Source organism: Neopelma chrysocephalum, unplaced genomic scaffold (genome assembly GCF_003984885.1).
Source record: "Neopelma chrysocephalum unplaced genomic scaffold, ASM398488v2 Primary Assembly neopelma1_59, whole genome shotgun sequence".
Lineage (NCBI taxonomy): Eukaryota > Metazoa > Chordata > Aves > Passeriformes > Pipridae > Neopelma > Neopelma chrysocephalum.
In genome coordinates this window covers 26,721,881-26,741,774 of record NW_020897714.1, presented here as the reverse complement: position 1 = coordinate 26,741,774, position 19,894 = coordinate 26,721,881, and the positions used below count along the sequence as shown (strand labels likewise).

At 40.1% G+C, this 19,894-nt stretch overlaps 1 protein-coding gene across 1 annotated transcript in view; it reads right to left on the bottom strand.

Moving 5' to 3' along the window:
• Positions 1–560: 560 nt before the first annotated feature.
• PKP2 (plakophilin 2) overlaps positions 561–19,894 on the bottom strand; it is a 40,374-nt gene continuing 21,040 nt past the window's right edge. The window contains exons 6-13 of the mRNA XM_027680599.1: positions 15,970–16,147; positions 8,595–8,712; positions 6,951–7,112; positions 5,920–6,093; positions 5,195–5,348; positions 3,260–3,449; positions 2,239–2,326; positions 561–722 (exon numbers count right to left, since the gene is read on the bottom strand). Coding sequence (XP_027536400.1) covers positions 654–722; positions 2,239–2,326; positions 3,260–3,449; positions 5,195–5,348; positions 5,920–6,093; positions 6,951–7,112; positions 8,595–8,712; positions 15,970–16,147 — 1,133 coding nt within the window. The 3' untranslated portion in view covers positions 561–653. The remainder of the gene's footprint in view (positions 723–2,238; positions 2,327–3,259; positions 3,450–5,194; positions 5,349–5,919; positions 6,094–6,950; positions 7,113–8,594; positions 8,713–15,969; positions 16,148–19,894) is intronic.

The following is a 19,894-nucleotide window of genomic DNA, read 5'->3' as shown; positions in this document are numbered from 1 at the left end:
ACATGAGGGAGGATGAGAGGAGAAAGAGATGATAAGATCTATGTAAAATCGGTTTTGTTGCTGATGAAATCTCAAATGAAAGGGGCTTAAGAACCAGTGGACCCATGAATACAAGCAATACAAAAATAATAATTTTAACTTCATTGGTGCTTTTATAATGCAGGTAGCAAAACAGCTTCTTGTGCATACTCATGGAGTCTGGAGATTCTTATGTAGCTTGTGGGAAAAAGAAGAGGGTGAAAGACTACTAATTTCTGAGCAGTGCACTTGATGCTTATCCACTGTAGAAAACTATTTGTATAAAACAGTCTGAAAAGAATTTGCTGCCAATCAGCATTTCAAACTTCTCTGCATAGATCAAAGGCAGTCATCCGGAGCTCTGACTAGTGGTTAACCTGGATGAAACTTCACCTCAGACATCCTGAAGAATCCATCTTTGGTTATTCTTATATTGATATATACAGTGACAACAAGGTGATTAGGACTAAAAACTCCAAAAAGCTACTCTCTGGTCACTCAAGTCTTTATATAAAATCACAATATCTTTTTTTCTGAGATTCTTTCTGGTTCACCATGGCAACATCAACCATGTGAAGATAGTTACATTAACTGATGTATGATCTCGTTTGTCTTCAGTGGTGTTATGTTCTGATTCAATCTCTCAGTGAGTTATAGGCTTTTGTGGTCCGGGTGTTGATGAAATCTGCCTTCTTGAAGTCAGCCTTTGGAATGAAAGAAACAGAATAATCCATTATTTTCAGTGCTGATTCTGCAAGGAAAGGGTGGGTTCAGCTGTCTAAAAGCTAGATATGGAGCCATGGTAGGGGTCTAGGCAGAGTCCTCTACAGTCACAGAGACAGTCACATTTCCATTTAGTCTAAGACAAGTGAGATGAATAATTGGAGTTGCTTAACTCTCTCTTCTGACTGTACCAGGAGCCTGTTCTTCTAGGTCAGCTCTACAGACTCTTAGCTCTTAGGTGACTAATGCCAGCTGAGATTAACATTATCAGAACAAACAGTACAGGGCAATGCCAAAATTACCCAGGACTTTATCCATCCCATTGGATCAAGTAACTTCTGTTGCTTATTAGTCTGACTTTTCAAAAATATCTAGGCATTAGGTGGTCTGCAGTTTCAGTGCCATACCTGGTGTCTCTAGGGGACCTGATTTGCAAAGGAACAACAAGTAATCGGATTTTTTTTTTAAACTCACATCTGACATATGTGTCTTACAGGCATACCTAAACTACGAGTGACTTCAGAAAATTCATACCATATTGCTGTACAGTAAAGTCAGGAATGTAGTTGTAAAAAACCAGGGACGACAAAATCTAGTTAAGAATTTATATGGGTACAGTACCCTCATTCTTAAGCACAGATTTCTGGCTTGTGGGGAAGTAAACTGCTGAGTGTGACGCAACACCATTAAAGTATACTATGCTAAGTAACTTTCTTAGAGCAAATTTCAACAGAAAATCTACAAAAACAAACAGCCAACTAATAAATGCTGAAGGCTACCTTGAGAACATGGAATAGTTTTAGGTTACAGGGAATTTTAGGTGACAATTATGAACAGCAAACAAACAAGGATTGAAAACAGTTTGAAATGCGGGGTGAAGGTAGGTAAGTTGAATTCAACTCAGCTGTGTACTGAAAAAGCGGTCAGAGAGCTTCAGGGGAAAGAAAAAAAAAAGGAAATCGGTTTGTTGTCTGACTCATGCTGGTCATTTCTTGTTTGATTTTGACTATGGCAGTAAATATTTGCCAACACCTTTCCCAGGTCCTAGCTTTTTGCCTACATGTGGGCTACCAGATCACACAAATAAGGAGAATAAAACTGCTCTCGTTTCAAAGCAGGAAGCTGCCTCGCCCTGCCTTTGCTTTTGCTGGCACTTTACACCCTCTGTGCCAGGTTGGTTCAGTCAGTGGTGGATGGTCACCTACTATGCATCACTTCTCACCATCTGACACTTCTGACAGGCAGCTGCAACAGTTTTCGTAAACTCTGGCAGTGGATTTAAAACCACAGAGGGAGGGAACATGAATGCAGATGAGCAAAAATTAAGGCCATGCATTACTTAGGCAGTATAAGTAATAGGAAAACCAAATTCAGAGACCACTTGAAATCCTATTGATTCTTAAATGTGCAGAATTGCTAAGGGCCCCAGAGGACAAATGAGAGAGTTCTAGGTCCGAAAGGACAGATTATGTGTCTTTGTTCTAACCCAGATCTTACCTTTTTGTAAGCGTTGTGGAGATCAGTATGTGACCACAGGGAGTAGAGGAGGACTGAAGCAGCCCTACTAGCTTTGCTGAACATGTTACTGCAATTTTGCAAAAAGAATGATAAAACATATTTAAATTTTCATGTCATAATCACAGTGCATGTACAGACTTCAGCAGATGTAACCTTGTAGCATTTGTCCTGTCTCTCCTTGCTCCTAAATGCTGCTTTGCTATTCTTTAGGTATAGTAGCATGTTTCATGCCATCCTGATTACTGAAATAAATGAAAGTACTTTGTAAGCTACATTTTACAGCAGCTATCACACTATTAATTTTCAGTTGAGGAAAATACACTCAGCATAACAACCATTTGAAAGAATCTTTCCAGTAGGTAAAATCTCTGGTTAGTTAAACAGGATTTAAACTACTTGGGGCCTCATGGAGCCTCCTTTATTGAGATTAATTTCCTCTTTCATTTTGTAAAAAGAGAGGAAGGCAAACAGCATCATTATTCATATTCTTAAAGCATTAATTATCTTTTGAGTAAATACTGATTGCATGTGATTACATATTAAAGAATGATTAAATTTTGAATCTATTCTCTAAAATGCTACCTTATAAATTATTTTTAAGTACAGGTCTGTAAGTTTTATAAAATGTATCCCTGCACTTCACTCTAAAGATTATCAGGACTGTGTTACAATCAACGGGAAAGACAGAAACTTTTTGGGTACAGATAAGATCTGATGGTCAGTCAGATAAGTTCTGATGTATCAGAACATAGATAATGTTGTGCAGTTATCTTCTGAGGAGTTACTTAAAATTCTGGAACATGGTGAATTTAGCTGAGGATGGAACAGTTACAAGAGATGTTTCTGTATTTCCCAACATGTGCAATTCTATTCACATCGCTTGTTTAAGCTGTCTTGTACCTTGAGATGAAGTGCTTTTTCTCCCCAGGAGGCAGAGAGGTTGCAGCTTCTTTCTTGCCCAGGAAAAGAAGGAAGAGGTAAGACTTCTCAACCACCTTACCTGTCATTCATGCTGATGGCAATAATCTTTGGCAGCCCATCAGCACTCAGGAGAAGCCGTGCATTGTGCGAGCTGCTCTGCGTGAGATTGTACAAGGTGTAGCAGATGGATGCTGTGGTTTCACAGGCAATGTCAGACCCTGGGACAGATTCGGGAAGTACTGCGACCAAATCAGGCAAAACTTCTCTAGCTACAGGTTGGAAGAGAGACAAGCAATCCCATTATCAACAGGTGCAGGTTTATGTAGGGGTTCCACCTTTTTCCTGCCATTCTCACCCAGCAGGGTGCTCTGTGCTCCCTCAACAGTCATGGTTTCGTACCTGCGTTACATCCCCACAATTTGGGTTAGGCTGCATCCACAGTAACTCAGACAGTGTGCAGTTTGCCTCATACACAATACATTAATGCCTCGTGTGCTGTTGTGAGGTCACTAGGCATGTGCCAGCAATAGGCTGCCCCTTCCCAGGGAACCCTTTGTGTCCTAGAGGTAATCAGGGGTATAGTGATGCACAGCAAACTGAGAAAGGGTGACTGCAGCACAATTCTCTGAACCAGTGTGTAAACTGTTTATTTAAGAATAACATCATATTCTGAAGTCCATCCCTACTCAAGAAACACCTCATCACTTTGACCAGACTGTTCATTCCTTCAGATGGGTGACAAGGTTCATGTATCAGGCAAAGCAATTATGTGAGACATGATATTCCATTTTTTTCTCCATTAGTAAATCAAGAAAGGCAATTTTCAGAAAGCTTGATCAATTTAGACACATTTCTAGGAAACAGTATGGCTTTCCAAATGTGCTTTGAACAAAGTTTTTTTAGGAATTTGACCTGAATTCACACATGCTTTTAGTCAATCACAAAGAATACATTTTCATGGAGAAAAGGTTCGCCTGAAATTCCCCCAGTTGTCTCTACTATAGGTGAAGTAAGAAAATGACTGTGACTGTGCAAGATGAAGCATCTGTCTCCAAAGCTTTGTGCTATTCTATCTTTCCCACACTCTTTCATAAATTATTTTTTCTGATGAAATCCCAGCTTCTCGTCAGTTTAATTTCTATTCTGTCTGGGGGATTCACTACTTGTAATTTTTAACACCATATGGATTATCCCTTTGAAATCAGCTCAACAACATGTTATAATATTTTCATTAATAGGGAATGTTCTCTAAGGATTAAACAGTGCCCAGGAGACTGTTCTGCAGAATTCTGGAGGTTAATCTGCCCCATGAACCATCTGTATGCCTGTAATTTCCCCTCTTCCCTTTGGTGGGAACACAGAAGAGGACAACAAATTATGTGAATTCATTTTGTCCTATCAGTAGGAAAAAATTTCAAATACCCATTAAATTGAAATGAGAATACTCAGAATAGAAATGGCTTCTATTTAGAAATAAGATCCTTTAAAAAGACTGAATTATTTTTTCTATAGCATCTTCTAGCTTCCATTCTGAAAAATATCTTGCGGGAAAACTGTGTGAGCTGCAAGCTTCCAAAGTTTTGTGTCTAAATAGAAGGAAATATGACCTTTGCTAGAAGAATTAGAGATGGTCTGTGATTTCTAGCAAAGCATTACATAGCTGTGGCAGCACAGAAGCTGGCACTCACCTTTCTTTATCCTATTTTAAGCAGAAGAAAAACTCCCGCTCCAAATCTGCATAGATTTTACTTCCATTAGGTATTTTTAAAAATAGCACCAATGGAAGTATCTGATGAGGAATACACAATATAGAGAAAACTTGAGGTTAAAGTCCTTCGTAGGCAAAACTCTTTATTTTAAACTCCGTAAAATGTCTGCAACTATCTGGTGTAAAGATGCACTCAACTCACAGTGATCAGGTTTTTTGGGGGGGCATTTCTTTTTTTTTTAAAGAAGGAAACTTGAAGGTAAAGAGGGCAGAGAGTGCCCAAGAGACAATGCCAGTCTTTGTTACCTATATCATTTTGCAGAGAGGTGTTGCGAGACAAGTTCCTGAGCAGTGACACTGCTGTCTTCTTTACTGCAGGGTGACTGACATGCAGCATAGTTCGGATGCTTGGAAGGCCATTTGCCTTTTGAACAACAGTCCGGGCCACCGCAAACGGCATCTGTTAAAGGGCACGTGGCAATACTGTGTCATTACCATGAATGTGCGGCCTCGTAAAAACCCACACACAGAGGGTTCTCTACATCACGTTAAGCACGTTTAAAATAGTTTAAATTCAGAGCTGCATATGAGCTGCAATGGAAAAGGAAAGTGATATAAAAGAAGTTTTGAGCCCTCTTTCTCCCGTGTGCTCTTCGGCCAGTTCCTCAGAGTCATTATCTTCTTCACAAAAGTGATCTGCTGTTGTGTCAGAGCCTTCCTCTCCCTACGTGAGTATGTTCCACAAAATGGCTTTTAATATCTGCTCATCTCTCTCATTGTGTAATGAATTAGCAAATTCCACACATGGAGATGTGCACAGAGTGAGAAGAAGCAGGGCCCGTGTTTGCCAAGCAAGAAAACACTACAAAGCTGGTTCTGACTTTCCCTTCAACGTTCTTCAATTTCCTTGAAGATGTCAGTGAGGCAGCGTTATTTGGGCTCAGGGCAGTGGGCATGTTGCACTGCAGCCCTGAACTCTATGCTTTCACATTAAGAACTAAATGACCAGAAAAAAAATATTGCTGACTTACTGGTCCGGTGCCAGCTGTGAGGTTCTGAAGAGCTCCCAGGGATGCTTCCTGGGTGTAGTTTCTGGTGCTCTTCGCTATTAAGGAGAGATATATCCTAATCAGTGTAGAATGCCAGAGCGATTCAACACCTTTGGGATTGCTCTTTTCCTCAGGTAGTGGGGTGTCCTGGTGCTTCTAAACATGTAAACAGATCAAGCTTTTAAAAACAGTGACGTTATATGACTTAATGCATCACAAGCTAAACTAGCCATTTTGTAACTCTCTATGACCAGATTATTTGCAGATTGTCAAGTTGTGAGCTCATATAATAATGTGTAAAATTTCAGTATTTAATGATACTGGCCACTCAATCAAAAAAAAAAAGGAGATAGGTATGGGGGAAGCTGTTTCTCATCTCTCAGCCACTGATGTTTGGGGCTGAGACCAAGGAGAAACAAAATGGACAGCTAGTTGTACTGTGGATGGAGCAGGAGAAGGCGCAATACACTCCAGCAAAACCAAGGGATGGGGAAGGGTTATCAATCTTTTTTATTTTGCTTTTGCCATCCCCTAGCACTGTTTTCCCTCCAACTATTCCCAGTTGTCAGAATATTAGTGATCTGTACCACATGGCATTGAAAAGAAGAGGTCCTGAGATAGCCCAAACTCCAGCAAGTCATGGAAGTGGCAAGTCATTCTGTGCTGGTTTCACTGGTGAAAAAACCATCACAACACCCACTCACTGGTAGGGCACTTGCACAATTGCTGTACATGGCACAGATACGACTTAGATCCATCAGAGGGAATGAAACCGAGTGGCAGTATTCCCCAGCTAATGGAACAGTGTTTTTTATATGTCAGTGTCACCAGCAGCAGGTAGAAGAGATAATTGGTGTCAAGTAGGACTATCAATAAATTTGCATTTTTGGGGCAAGTAAGTGTCATGCTATTGGACACATCAATAACAGACTGTTAGGCAGATTACAGTCTTATTCTCCAGAGGTTACTACAACTGATTAACCAAACGAGATGTAACTAAATATGCACTTTACCTCTTTCACTTTTCTGCTCCGTGTTCCAAAACAGCCTGGTGTTTTATCATTGCTAGAAATATTTCTTCTTTGCATATATATGCTCTGGGCATAGCTCTCAGGGAGCTCTATCTCTAGCTGGTAGGAAAGATTGTGAAGAATGCACACACAGTTTTCTGTGGCCTAAAATAACAAAAGAACAGAAATTGAAAGATTTGGCATGCATTGAAGGGACATGTATAGACATGGGAAGAGCTTTCATTTTTGGATCTCCAACAACTAACTGCAGAGCTTCTAATGCCTTATGGAAGAGCTGGGGTTCGTGCCAGTGATCCACAAGACTGCATTTACGCTGATAAATTAAACATGCCCTGGGATGTTCCTGAGCACTGAGGCCAGCTGGCACACAGGGCTTGCATTCGGAGTGGGGTGCATGCCTGCTGGAAATGGTCCTGGGACATTATAATTCCTGAATTGTGCCTGGGAAGTGTTTGGGCGAGTGCTATTTGACACAGACCAGAAATGTGCCAAGAAATGTTTAAGAGCTTAAGAGTAAAGACAATCATGTACAAACCCTGCTGTAGCATCAGCAAAAGGAAAGCTTTGTATCTTTCCCAAGGTGGAAGGTTTTTTTCTGTGGTAGAATGCCTTTTTAAATAAGATGTTCCTTTCTGAACACAGCTAAGGTCAGGTATACAATTTCTGAGTGATGAGTCTATGGCAAATGGCTTTATTACCAGCTCCTCCTTTTTTGAAAGTAAAAAAGGAATGAGTGGTTTTAAGACTGAATGCAACAAGGAGCTATTGGCACAAGTGTAATGTGCTGGATTCTCCCTGAAGCTAATGGCACTGAATACAAGGAGATGCTCAAGCAACTAATCCTAGAATAGAGCTGTAAATGTGCAGTAATTACCACTACATGGCACAAGTTACAGCAGGCACACTAGAAGTGCCTCGCAGGCTTCAGATAACTTTGCCATAAGTGAAGGTTGGTTTTCTCACCCAACTTCACCCAGCTAAAAGACAAGCATCTAGTCTAGGCTGTGTTCAGGGTTCATCTGCAGTCAGTGGTGGGAGGAAGACAATGAGATAAACTGGCGTCTGGAGGTGCCCGTGTCCTTGTAGTTACTGGCTTAGGTGGCAAGTAGAACTTCTAAAAAACACTTAGGAAAATTAATTCCATTCTAAATGATGCAAGCCCCTTAATTACGCTGCCACCCAAAGGGATTTAGGTTCTTCATTTCCTAAGGGGCATTTAGCATTAAATATACAGGTGAGTAACCAGATTAATTTTTTAAGCTTCTAGCGAGCTAGCTCCCTGAGGCAACTGAAAAGGTAACATCTGACTCTTTTGTGTCTTAGCATCTCTGACAGCTGTGACTTTATCTCACTTTTAAAAAAAAGACAGAATTTTCTACCTTTCTCTCTGGTGATTCCAAAAATGCTTTCCCAGTGCTAAGGTACTATTCTTTTAGATAGCAGGATAAAAATACTTCAAAAAGCTTCTTATGGGACTTTCACCTTTGGTGGCAATTTTAAAAGCCCTGGAAACAAGTTTGGCAGTTACATCACAACAGTTTCTGAACACTGGTTTCTAAACAACAACAACAACAAATAATCACTTAGCAATTTCTCCAGGAAAACACTTTTCATCTCAAAGAGTACCTTGTCATTAGGCTCATGGTCTGCAATAGCTCCTTGGACATAATACACAAGAGAATCAATCAAGCCATTACATTCTCTCATCTTTTTCCTTCCTTCTGGGCCGGCAGAGCTCATGTTTCTGTGCAGGAAGGAATATGTTGGTGAGAAGAGATTTAGTCAAAGATATTTTTTTGTGCTACTCTGACAAACTTTTCCAGCTAAATCTTAAAATCACTGAAGTTAAGCTTGACTGCTTCCTTTCTTCAGGGCTGTAAGACAATCTGAGCCTCTTCTCAATAAAACTTTCACTTCAGCATACTCCCAGACAAAAGTAAACACTCCAGGAAAACAAACCATTGTGTTTGGATAGATAAGGTAACATCTGACTCCAATTTTCATCTCAAAGTTGAGTTAAATCTTTTTAAACAAACCCGAGCAAAAAAACTTGGACTTTTTTTCATTATTCCATTTTCAGCTATATTTTTAATATTTAGGATGGTGCCTATGTCAAAATAACAGAGGAACAATAGCTGTAAAAATTTCCATGCACACAAATGTCCTTTAGCAATTTACCTACACCAAACCAGTTCTTGATCCAAGATAACCCATCAACAGGCACTTGTTCTGAGAGTTTTAGCAACATCTCTACATTAACACGCGAAGAAAACCGATGTCACTTACAGGGCTACATTCACATGGCAGTTCAGGTGCGTGTGGAAACGCTCCAGGGGGAAATGCTATTGGGTAGGAGGGGATTTGAATGCAGCCAGACTGGTAGGCTGGACCAGCAGCCTGGCCCCACTGCTGGGCAAGAGGCTGTGGGGATGAATGGTGAGGCAGCTGCCAGAGCAGCAGTGGGAGACAGGGAAGAAGAGAAAACTGTACTGCGCTCAGCTGATTCCCAGCTTCCCAGAGAAGCTGCTGGCATCTAAGCAGGTAAAAGCTGTAGCCAGTAGAAGCTTCTCAGTTTGAGAGGGAAATGCCAGATGCCTTCTGCAGATGCCTCATGCTGTTCTACCACAGTGGCTCAGACACTGCTCTGCAGGTTTTCTGCCTCCTCCACACCCAAAAGAAGGCACTGTTTGCCTGGCTTTCAAGTAACAGCTTCTGTGCTTTGTAGTAACCCAAGTGCAACTTGAGAATGAATTACAAAAGTGATTTTAAAACGCTTGAAAAACCAAACACACACTTGCTGCTTGAAGTTTGGCTCTAAATAAGATACTGATTTCCAGGGAAGTAACAACACATTCTGTTGTGTAATTACTTTTACAACTCAACAAGGTCTGAATTATGGAATGCTGGAATTATAAACCTAGGCCTCATTATTTTGGACTCCTGCAGCTCTGCTGCCCAAAAGACTGCACATTCCAGCTTCTTTGTCTGAAATAGCATTAAATATAACCCAACCTTAGCACCTATCAAAACCGGAGAGGGACATGTTTCTTTAGATAGTTTCAGGTTGCTTATTTTGCATGCTTACTTTACCCACCAGAAATTACAGTGTTTATAATTTTAGTAATGACAAAGCCAGTAAGGTACAGCTTTAAACTTTCCTGTGGGTTATGACTGCAAAATGAATGTAGCATTTTATATACCGTCATTTCACTTCTACTACTTTTTTCCCCCCTGCTCAGACTAAAAACTAATGCACCGTAATTAGAATTTTACTTTAGGTCACAATGTTAACAATGTCTCTATCTATGAGTTCATTTATTCTCTCATGAAATTATATATCACAGAACCAATATTCAGATTCCTCAATATGGCCTACTATAGACATCACTTCGGAATTTAATTTTACCTATATATGTCACATTTGAGGCATGTCACCCATTCATATGTTTATGGCTATGCTGACAGAAACGTACATGTTATAGCCCTTCTAGCACATAGCAAAAATAGTTCCTGAGGCACACAGACTAAAAATACTGTTAAAGATAAGTGTGGAATTTCCCTCACCAAAGACACTTCAGCTGATGCAGTATTTAGTTTTGTCCCAGTACATCATTCTAAAACCCCCTGAACTTTTTACAACTGATCACGCTGAATGCTTGTGCAAGGAGTGGCTATGCCCTGGACTTGCTGTCTTAGCATGAATATAGTGAGGGAAACAGCTTTTATAGCTCAGGAGGTGGAGAAGAACCTGAACTAAGAGCACTGTCCTGTTCTGCAAAGGAAATTAATTACCAGACTCTCTTTCATTAAGAAAGAGCTGTTCATCCAGCAGTAGATATCAGTGTGTGTCTGTGTGCATGTCTGTACACACATGGTCACTCCATTCTCCACCTTTCCCTGTTTCCTTATCACCACAGCGTGGGCCAGGAAGGGAAGAGTTCCTGCTCTCCCACTCACCCAAACACAGCTGTAACCACCTTCCTCTAAATAGGGTCAGAGAAGAGCATTTCAGCCAAAACCTCAGTTGATAGCTTCAGTTTGTTTGCTAATTGAAGCTTGAGAAATTCCAGGAAATAAAAATATTATTAGATTGGGAAGAAAAAAGAAATGTTTCCGAGAAGTGTCACAGAAATGTAAATGAAAAAAATTTTTTTTTTAAACAATGGTGACATTTTGCTTAGAAAATTTCAAAACTGACTTGGCTTCTGAAGATTTGAGGTTCCTGACGACTGGAACAGCTCCTTCTGAGCTTGGGAGCTGGACTTTATTACAGTGGAATTGCTGGAGGCCCTGAAATACTCAGTGCTTGGGTAATTGCCATGGCTGGGCTGGAAGGTCGGAAACCTTCAAGTCTGCTGTGCAAGTTTGTTTTATTTGCATTTTATCAAAAGTGCTCTGATATAAACAGATCCATGATGCAAGGAACAGCTGGAGTAAAAATCAAGAGTCTTCTCATAAAAAAGCTCTTCTGCTACCCAATTTGTAATATATCAACCCTGCATTGGTATTGAAGGGCTGGAACAGTGCAGCATGAGGAGAATACAGCCTTAGGGAGATTGGTGCTTGTAGGGATGGTCTCTTTAAATGACTCAGAATTTACACTTTGGCATCACCTAACTATCAAAAATCTCTGACTTCTGGCATGCTCAAATGTAGTAGTCCTGGTGACATGCTTAAACTATACCACATGCTAATGTGGATGCATTTTGCCTATGTGCCCCATTTAACTCATCTTACATTTGCTGCTTCTGTTCTCTCTTGCACTCACACATGGTGCAACTATATCTGTAATCAAAATAGCTGTTTGCCCGTGTTCTTGTGGCATTTGGGGAGGATCAGCTAATTCCCTACTGGGAAATATAATTTTGATCCAGAGATGTGAGGTAAATACAAAGAAATGTGACATAGTAAAATCACGCATGACTTTGAAAGAAACAGAATGATGGTAATATATGTTCAATTAGCTTGCAAATGGCACAGAATGAAAGGGATACTCCCTTTAAGCCAACACTGAGTCATACACCGACTGTTGGAAAAGGTTTTTGAACTGCTGTGAATGATCCACATAACCGATAAGAAGAGGGATTTTGCTCCTGGGACTCATTCAATTACCAGACAATGATTTCCTGGAGTAGTTTGGGAAATTCTATTCTCTGCATGCCTTACACAGTTCAAAAATCCATCAAGGAGGGAAAGGTATCTAGGATCTACTCCATAACCAGAGGCGCCAAGCTGCAAGATGCTTGCTGGAAATAACAAAATTCCTTTCAGGAATTGGGGAGTAAATAAACTGAAGAGGAGGCAAGAGAAGATAAGAATGGATGGAAATAAACTTCAAGGAGTAGCAATGCTATGCAAGAGGCCTTGGTTCAAAGACTTGTTATCATCAGTCATTTGTTTTACGTTCTCTCTTAGAAGCTTCCATTACAAGTTTGAGCTGCCATCACACTTTTCAACACACGGTGAGAGCTTTGGCTTCACTTCTCTCTGGAGCAAATGGAAGATGATGTTTATACAGCCTCTTGGTCTAAAGTGTAATGATACTACTTCCTCCAAGTACAGCTTTACACTGTCCTTGTGGATCACTGTGTAATTCAAAACAAAAGCTGAAACAAGAGCTGGGATAGACAAAGTGTCAAAAATAATAATGAAAAAGGAAGGATTACTTTTATTTAACTGGTTGGGGAACCAGTAACAGAGAGGATAGCTGACTTTTCTGGAGATAGTTGTCTAGAAAGTTTTGAAGAATTAGAATACAAAGGAGCACCGGGTGCTTCAGTTCCAGAGCAATTAAACAGGAGGGCTCTGCAACGAAGTACAGCAGCTGTGATTCCGAGCTCCAACGCTTAAATGAAACATTTTGCAGGAGGAAATGTGATGACTAAACATAAATTCAGGGAAGTTTAGCATTGCAGAACTTTTGGGAACAGGTATTTCAAGACAAAAATGGAATAAGATCATGTTTGTAATACTCCTGTAGATAGTATAATACACCAATATTACTTGTTCAGCTTATTGTCAGGCAACCAGTGAAGTCTGTTCATTTGGCTTACTCTGCCTGTTCAAGGCACAGTGCTTTTTATCATATTTCACAACTGAACAATACTATTTCTTATTCTGACTGCTAGTGTGGAATTCTGTGGCGTACGTAGCTTCTTTTCACTATGTTAAGTTTTGTGACCTGTGATTTCTGTGAAGCTCTGCTTCTGACATGGTTTTAAGACAAAACACAGACCTAGAGAAAGGGATTAACAAATCCTTCTAACGTCAGACTTCCTTATCAGTGACTACAAACACTGACACAGGCAGCCAAGATTCAGGACTCCACAATACTTCTGGCAATAACTGGTTAGCAGGACGGTGATTGGTCTGCTCATTCACTCATTACAGTGTTTGAAAGTATCTGCAATATTGTCTGCTAGAGTGGATTCACTTCTCCTCCTGAACTTTTGTCAAGGAGGATGAAGAGAGCTGTGATTTATGAGCTGGGAGCTGTGTGGCACAGTGCATATGCCCACACCAGATGCCAGTGTTAGATTTGGACTGTGGGTGTCCCTTTCAGTCCATAGGTGTATGTAAATTTTTGAAAATAAGTTCTGGCATTCTCCTATAGCTAAGTACTGTACTATGCATAATGTATTGCACTTCAAAGTACTATTTTTACCCTGTAATAGAAGCTGCAGGCTATAGACTTTATCAGCATGCACAACAAACATGTTAGTATTACAAAAGGGAAGACTAATTACAGATTTATATTCTGGCAAATAAATATACTCTTTAAACATCTTCATTAGCAACATCATTCCCTCAGTGCACAGTTTTATCCCTTTGTGTATGCTCTTTTTTTAGTTTTCAGCATTTATTCATGCAGAGATTAATTTTTAATTAATACATAAGGAAAGAATACTTCTAGTGACCTAATCTGGGATGGGCGTCCATTTCCAGCAAAGAGATGCAAACTGATTAATCTTAAAAATCTCAGCTATTTGGCCTGTACAAATATGATAAGGCTCATTAAAAACTATTCTGTGCCAGAAACTAATTCTGTGCTGCAATCCTGCAGATCTCCTTTACCTGGGAATTTTCGAGCCCTTCTTGTTCTAATTATAATGTTCAGTCTTGAAGCTCTTAAAAATAAGGACTAGAATATGGACATCACATTTATAAGATGGGTAATTCGTCCTTGAGCACTTAGATAAGGGCAGTTTAACAGAGTTTTCATTAAACCTGCAGAGCTCACTGCAGCTCTGGAGCAGACCCAAGCACTGACTTTTCTGTACAGAGTAAGGTAAACCCAGAATCTAATTTAAAAGAACTCAGCTACTGTTATGCCTTATTTGTCACGTAACAACTTGTATCAAGCTGCTGAAACAATCTCAGACAAAGTAATACCGAGCTAAACGTGAGAATGATCCTTTGTCCACATCGGCTGGCTCATAGGGAAGAGACAGTTCCAGAGTCCAAATGCAAGACAGGAGCAGCCAGACTGTTTCTGTATAAATGCATCCTGGGCTAAGGAATATGAAAAAAGACAACCTCTTCATTTCCTAAACACCACCAGCATTAGCTAGAGAGATTTTATTATGGGTGGTTAACGTTTCTTTTTATTTGCTTTTGAGCCATCATAGTAAATAAAAGTTAATTATTACTTAGAGATGAACTTAATTAGTAGCTAGTGGGCTGACAGGAGTTCCTACAGGAAAAGGTGCCTTATTGTTGAGTATTTTGTATAACTCACAATTCATTTGTCTTCTGAAACCACATGAGTCAGGTACAGAGCTGTTTACACAGTAAAAATTAATGTCATATATATACAACTACTATGCTATAGGACACGTTAGCATAGCAGGAATGTGTGAGGCAAAACTGGGCAGCTTTCCAAGCCTCTAAATTTCAAAGTTAATTCCTTGTACTATACTAGAAGGTGTGTAAAACTCAGGCCATGCCTTTGCACTTGTACTTTACTCCTCTAAGCAGTTCAAACTGTCCTTGCATGCATTTTTGAATGTGTAAACAAAAGACATGCATCTCTGATGCTCATGAGTGTACTTACTTAATGTGCAATGACTTTGAACTCACAAACACAAAGGGCCCCAGCCCTATAGACTGTTATTTTTAAAGGCGTTTTTATTGAAGATGTGATTTTTATCCTTCAGCCATTTAGGGGTGTGTTCACTGAGGCCTTTGGTGTTTCTCTGTAGTAACTGCTACTGTGCTCATGAGCCTATTAGCTGATTGCAGTAGTAAATACACAGCTGTAAATCTGTTCATCCACTCCATGGCTGCAACTTGCTTGAACTTGTGCAAAAGGTTGGAAAGGGCTTACTGTGGTTTAACAAATGGTTTTTCCTTAATTTAAATAACTTTCTAGTCAGTTTAAGTATAGATTATGATATGTCAAAGTAAGCATCTTTGGCAGCAGCTGGAAACTGAAGACTTTTATGTGCTTCTAGGTACCATGTCTCTTTTCCAAGTCATCTGTCTAGATGAGTAGGGATTGTGACTTGAGAGGAACTCTGTGCATTTATCCAAAGGGTCATTGGAGATGCTAATGAATGTAACTATTAGTCATGGTTTATATGCAGAGTAGAAAAAAAGACTGACTTGGCCACTGCTGAGCATGTTCTCCTCACTACTCAAAGGACTGCTCCCGTGCCTGGTAGCATTTAGCAGGTATTGCAGCAGGTGAGCAGAACATACTCAGCAGAAATGTCAAAAAATAGTGGTCCCATTAATAACCAATAATGCTGTAGATGAGGATAACTTTCTCAGTCTCTCAAAAGAAAATTTCAGATACACAGGCACTTCAATTGTCCCACCAAAGATCTATGACACCAGAACTAATAACTCAAATATGTTAGTCTTTTGGTAGTCCAAATGGCACTTACAGGGCTATACAACAGTAAAGTGCACCAAAATTAAAAACAAGAAAAAAACCCCAACTGTGCAGGCCTGTTTTATCATCACTATTGCTTTGGGTAGTTGTAGATTGAGTGCTCACCTCAAGCATCCTGTGGCATTGTAGAAGATATCAGGGTCAGGTAAAACACTTGACTTTGGGTAATCTCGATCTGGCCAGCCTGAGTAAGGGATGAGAACGGCTTCGGTCAACGTCTGCAGGGCTTCTCTAATCAACAGGTGCTTCAGCTGGTCATTAGAGGACAAATTCCACAACAAACCTGTAATATCCAAAATAAAATCAGAGAGGCAAAAAGACTCCGCTCCAGTTTGAAAGACTTAATCTCAAAGTCCTTGAAGTTAAAGGGTGAAGAAGCCTTCTTGACACTTGATATCCTGAAGAGGAGCAGAATGGGTTGGTAAGTGTTCACTGGCCCTGATCTGAGGACAGGGAAATGGGGCAAAAAAGGGGCACAGTTATCCACATGATTGAAGTAAAATCTCTGCATAGTCAGTCTGATGCCCAACCATGAAATGCAGTTTCCTATGGCTCTGCATTGCTCATCTGCAGCCAAAGTAGCACAAGATAAACAGAGATAACACCATCACCAGTGATCATCCTCCACAGTTCCAGGGAGGAATTTGTCCATTCTGGATGCCTGGCAGAACTAGTTGCACTTCCAAGTACCAAGTAAAGACCAATGAGTGGGAGAATAAACTCGTATGCAAAAGGGATTGTGATGGGAAGTACAGAGATTGAGTTTACAGGTTGTTGGAAATCTGCTGGAAGGCAGGAGATGCCCATTACCGAGTTTCTCCAACACTTGATAGCAAAATTTCTCATAGGAGGGAAAGCTGTTAAACACCAGTTGGTCGTTACTGCCCAGACATTAGTCACTAAGCAAATCATTAAGTAATGCTACAAACCTTGTCTATTCACAATCTCCAAAACAAATCTTAAATAGAATCTTGCATAATTTACAAGGTTTGCTTATGTTCTATTCCAACAGATGACAATTCTTTTTAAAGTACTCTTCCCCTGGAAAATGACACATATTTCTGCTTTTCACTACAAAGACATTCATTGTTTCCTCAGCCTGCTGCTCTAAGTTTCACAGACCTCCTTCTCCACACACTGGCAGAGTATTAGTGAACGTTCCTTTCATCAATTCACAACAAAAACTGCTTCTTTTATATCTCCTTACACTTTGAATTTATTTTCAGGTATTGTGAGAAATAATAAAACCAAAACAAAAGCCAGCCAAAAGCAGCCCATTCCTTCTTTTGGGATCAGCTCTTCAACCTCTGAGTTAGAAGATAAAAGGAAGAATCTATTTTCCTGAAGGAAAATAAGGCTTATGGGAAATCAAACAAGCAGTCCAAAGAGCATTGGGAAGGGAAGGAGGTTAAGATAGAATGGCAAAAAACACAAGGAATGGCACAAGGACAGAATATAATTTCAAAAAGAACAAATTCATTTTTAATTACAGATGGATACCTAGAATAGAATTGTTGGAACAGAATTTGAGATGTTGCTTACACTGTATATTTTCGAACAAAAATCCTACCTTTACCCACAGGCACTGTATCACTGGGCTGAGAAGGATTCCTTCAGTGGCATTCTGGGTGTGGATGAATTTGTTCACATCAGAAAATGTTTTTAGGAGTGGACTCTTTCCTTGCACCTATGCTAACGTACTCATAGGAGCATAGTTTTCCCTTAGATGGTTATTTGGAAAAATGGGTGGGGTCTGCTTTTAAATTTATATTTCTTTTAATGACAGTTCTGCTTGTGCCGTAATCTTCCCTGCAGGAAAAATTTCCTTTCATTTCTTGTATTTCTGCTTCATGATAACAAGATCAAGAGGTTAGCTACTCCCTGGAGGCTCATCTGGCTTACCTTCAAAAGGTTGGTTTTTTTTTTCCATGCCACAGCCATTTTACTTTCTGTTCCTCAGTATGCTCTCCAAATACTATAAAATTCAATTCCTGTCTTGGCTCTTGTGTTGTCGCCAAGTGACATCCTCTCCTACTACTTACGAGTAACACCATTCCTTTCCTAAGAGACTTCTAAGTAGCTTGTCAAAAAGTCAAGAAGTCAAAAAAAGGACAAAGCCTATGTTTCCTTTACTTTACTTGTATCAATGATTTCATGAAGTCAATTCAGTCAGTGTGATCTTGAGGAGGACTCATTCACCCTACGAAGAGGTCATATAAACACAGAAATTACAGAGAAACCAGGCAGATATTTTCTGCACAGGGGCCTTAGTTAAACTGGTCCACAGCAGCTTTCAAACCACTTTCATAAGCACAAAGCCACTTTGGTGGGGGTTGTGGTTTGGTGCTTTTTGTGTGTTCTCCTGGGACACAGAGCGTGAGGCAGCACACAGCACTTGCTGTAATCAGCATTTATCTCCATACACTTTGATTGCTTTCAGCCTTTTCATGGGACAATTCAGGCACACTGCATGACTGTGCTCAGCCTGTATTCCTCAGGTTTTGAAGAAAATACAGGCCATCAAAGTATTCTTTGAGATCATATGATGTAATATGGCTTAATGTTAGGCAAGTGCAGTGTATTAACACTGCCAGTACTAATAAGCCAGCAATCTTAAAAATAAGCTTTTAAGGCTGATATTTACTTAAGTCATGTAATTTTCTGAGAGGCAATGAAGTACAGTATGAGAAAACTTCTGGGTCTCAGAGTTTTAACTTCCTTCTGTCCAACAACTTCCTTATCTTTATATATTTTTGTCAGGTGGAGTGCTTTGGTACCATGCTTGCTACACAGCAACAGAAACAAAAAGCTTCCCTCTGCTGAGCTTAGACATCTTTATTAAAGAGTATCGCATGCTTTCGATCCTTGGCCAGGAGTCTTTCACCACAGCTCAGTGAGGGATTATCAGGTACCAAGCTGATTTTACTCATCTTTTATGGGGAAAGACATTCACCTAAATATCACATCACATGTTTGGAAGTCCCTAATTTACAGTCAAAGTAGGCAAGTAATACGTATTATGTGGAAAAACAAATGGACTTCTCATGCTGACTGGGTGGAAGGCCAAATTTTCCACATTAATCTTTTCCTGGAAGTGTTACAACACTGCAGAAAGATTGCATGCATAGCTGTGATATTCCACTAGTCCTGCAGGAAGCCAAAGGCAATGCAAGAGGAGAAACAAAGCTTGTAGGTGAGCCATCAGACAGGGAAACTGTTGTTCAGCAGAATTTAACTATTTTGTTAGAAAGGCGGTCAAAGGTTTGCGTTATCCTTGGAAGAGCCTTGTGTTGCAGCCCTTCTCAGGCTATGTAGTAAATCTGACAGGACAGTAATTCCAGTGATTCCTAGATATCACTGTACATGCCAAGATCATCTGGAAGCAATGACCTAAGTTAGCATACTTATAACACTGACTCTCTATCTCCTGTCTGCAGCTCACTCCTTGCCTGTCTGGGAAAGAAGGTGGCCAGAAGCAAAGCTAATAGAAATTCATTCATTCAAACTGCCCTTTGCCCTGTAGGCTCCTTGCAGCTTATTAAGGAGATGAAGAATTATTCAAGTGATGACAAAAAGTATGCCCTAGTGCCATTTTCACAAAGGGACTCAGTGTACTTCCTCCTGACTGCACATTTGGTCTTGAACAAAGCAAGAAATACTTATCTCTTGGCGTATTTTTAAAGCCATCCTTGGCAAGAGATAGGCATGAAAGCACATCACAATATTTTGCTTTACACAAGCTACCTCATCTTGCTTGATATTGCTTAAATATTTTGTTGGTGTCTTCTTTGTTTTGTAAGTAAATATTCATGTTCAACGACAGGGCTAATTGCAGAACGAAGATGAGCCTTCATCTAATTCCACATTGAAGGGGAAGACAGTACCATTCACAGTATCCATGTAAGCTATCCTGCACAGTCAACAGTTTTGTCAGAAATGATGGAATTGCTAGCAAGGAAAGAGCATTGGCTTTCTGGGCACCGTACCACCATTTTCACTGCTTACCTCACTGATCTGTAACAGCACAGAG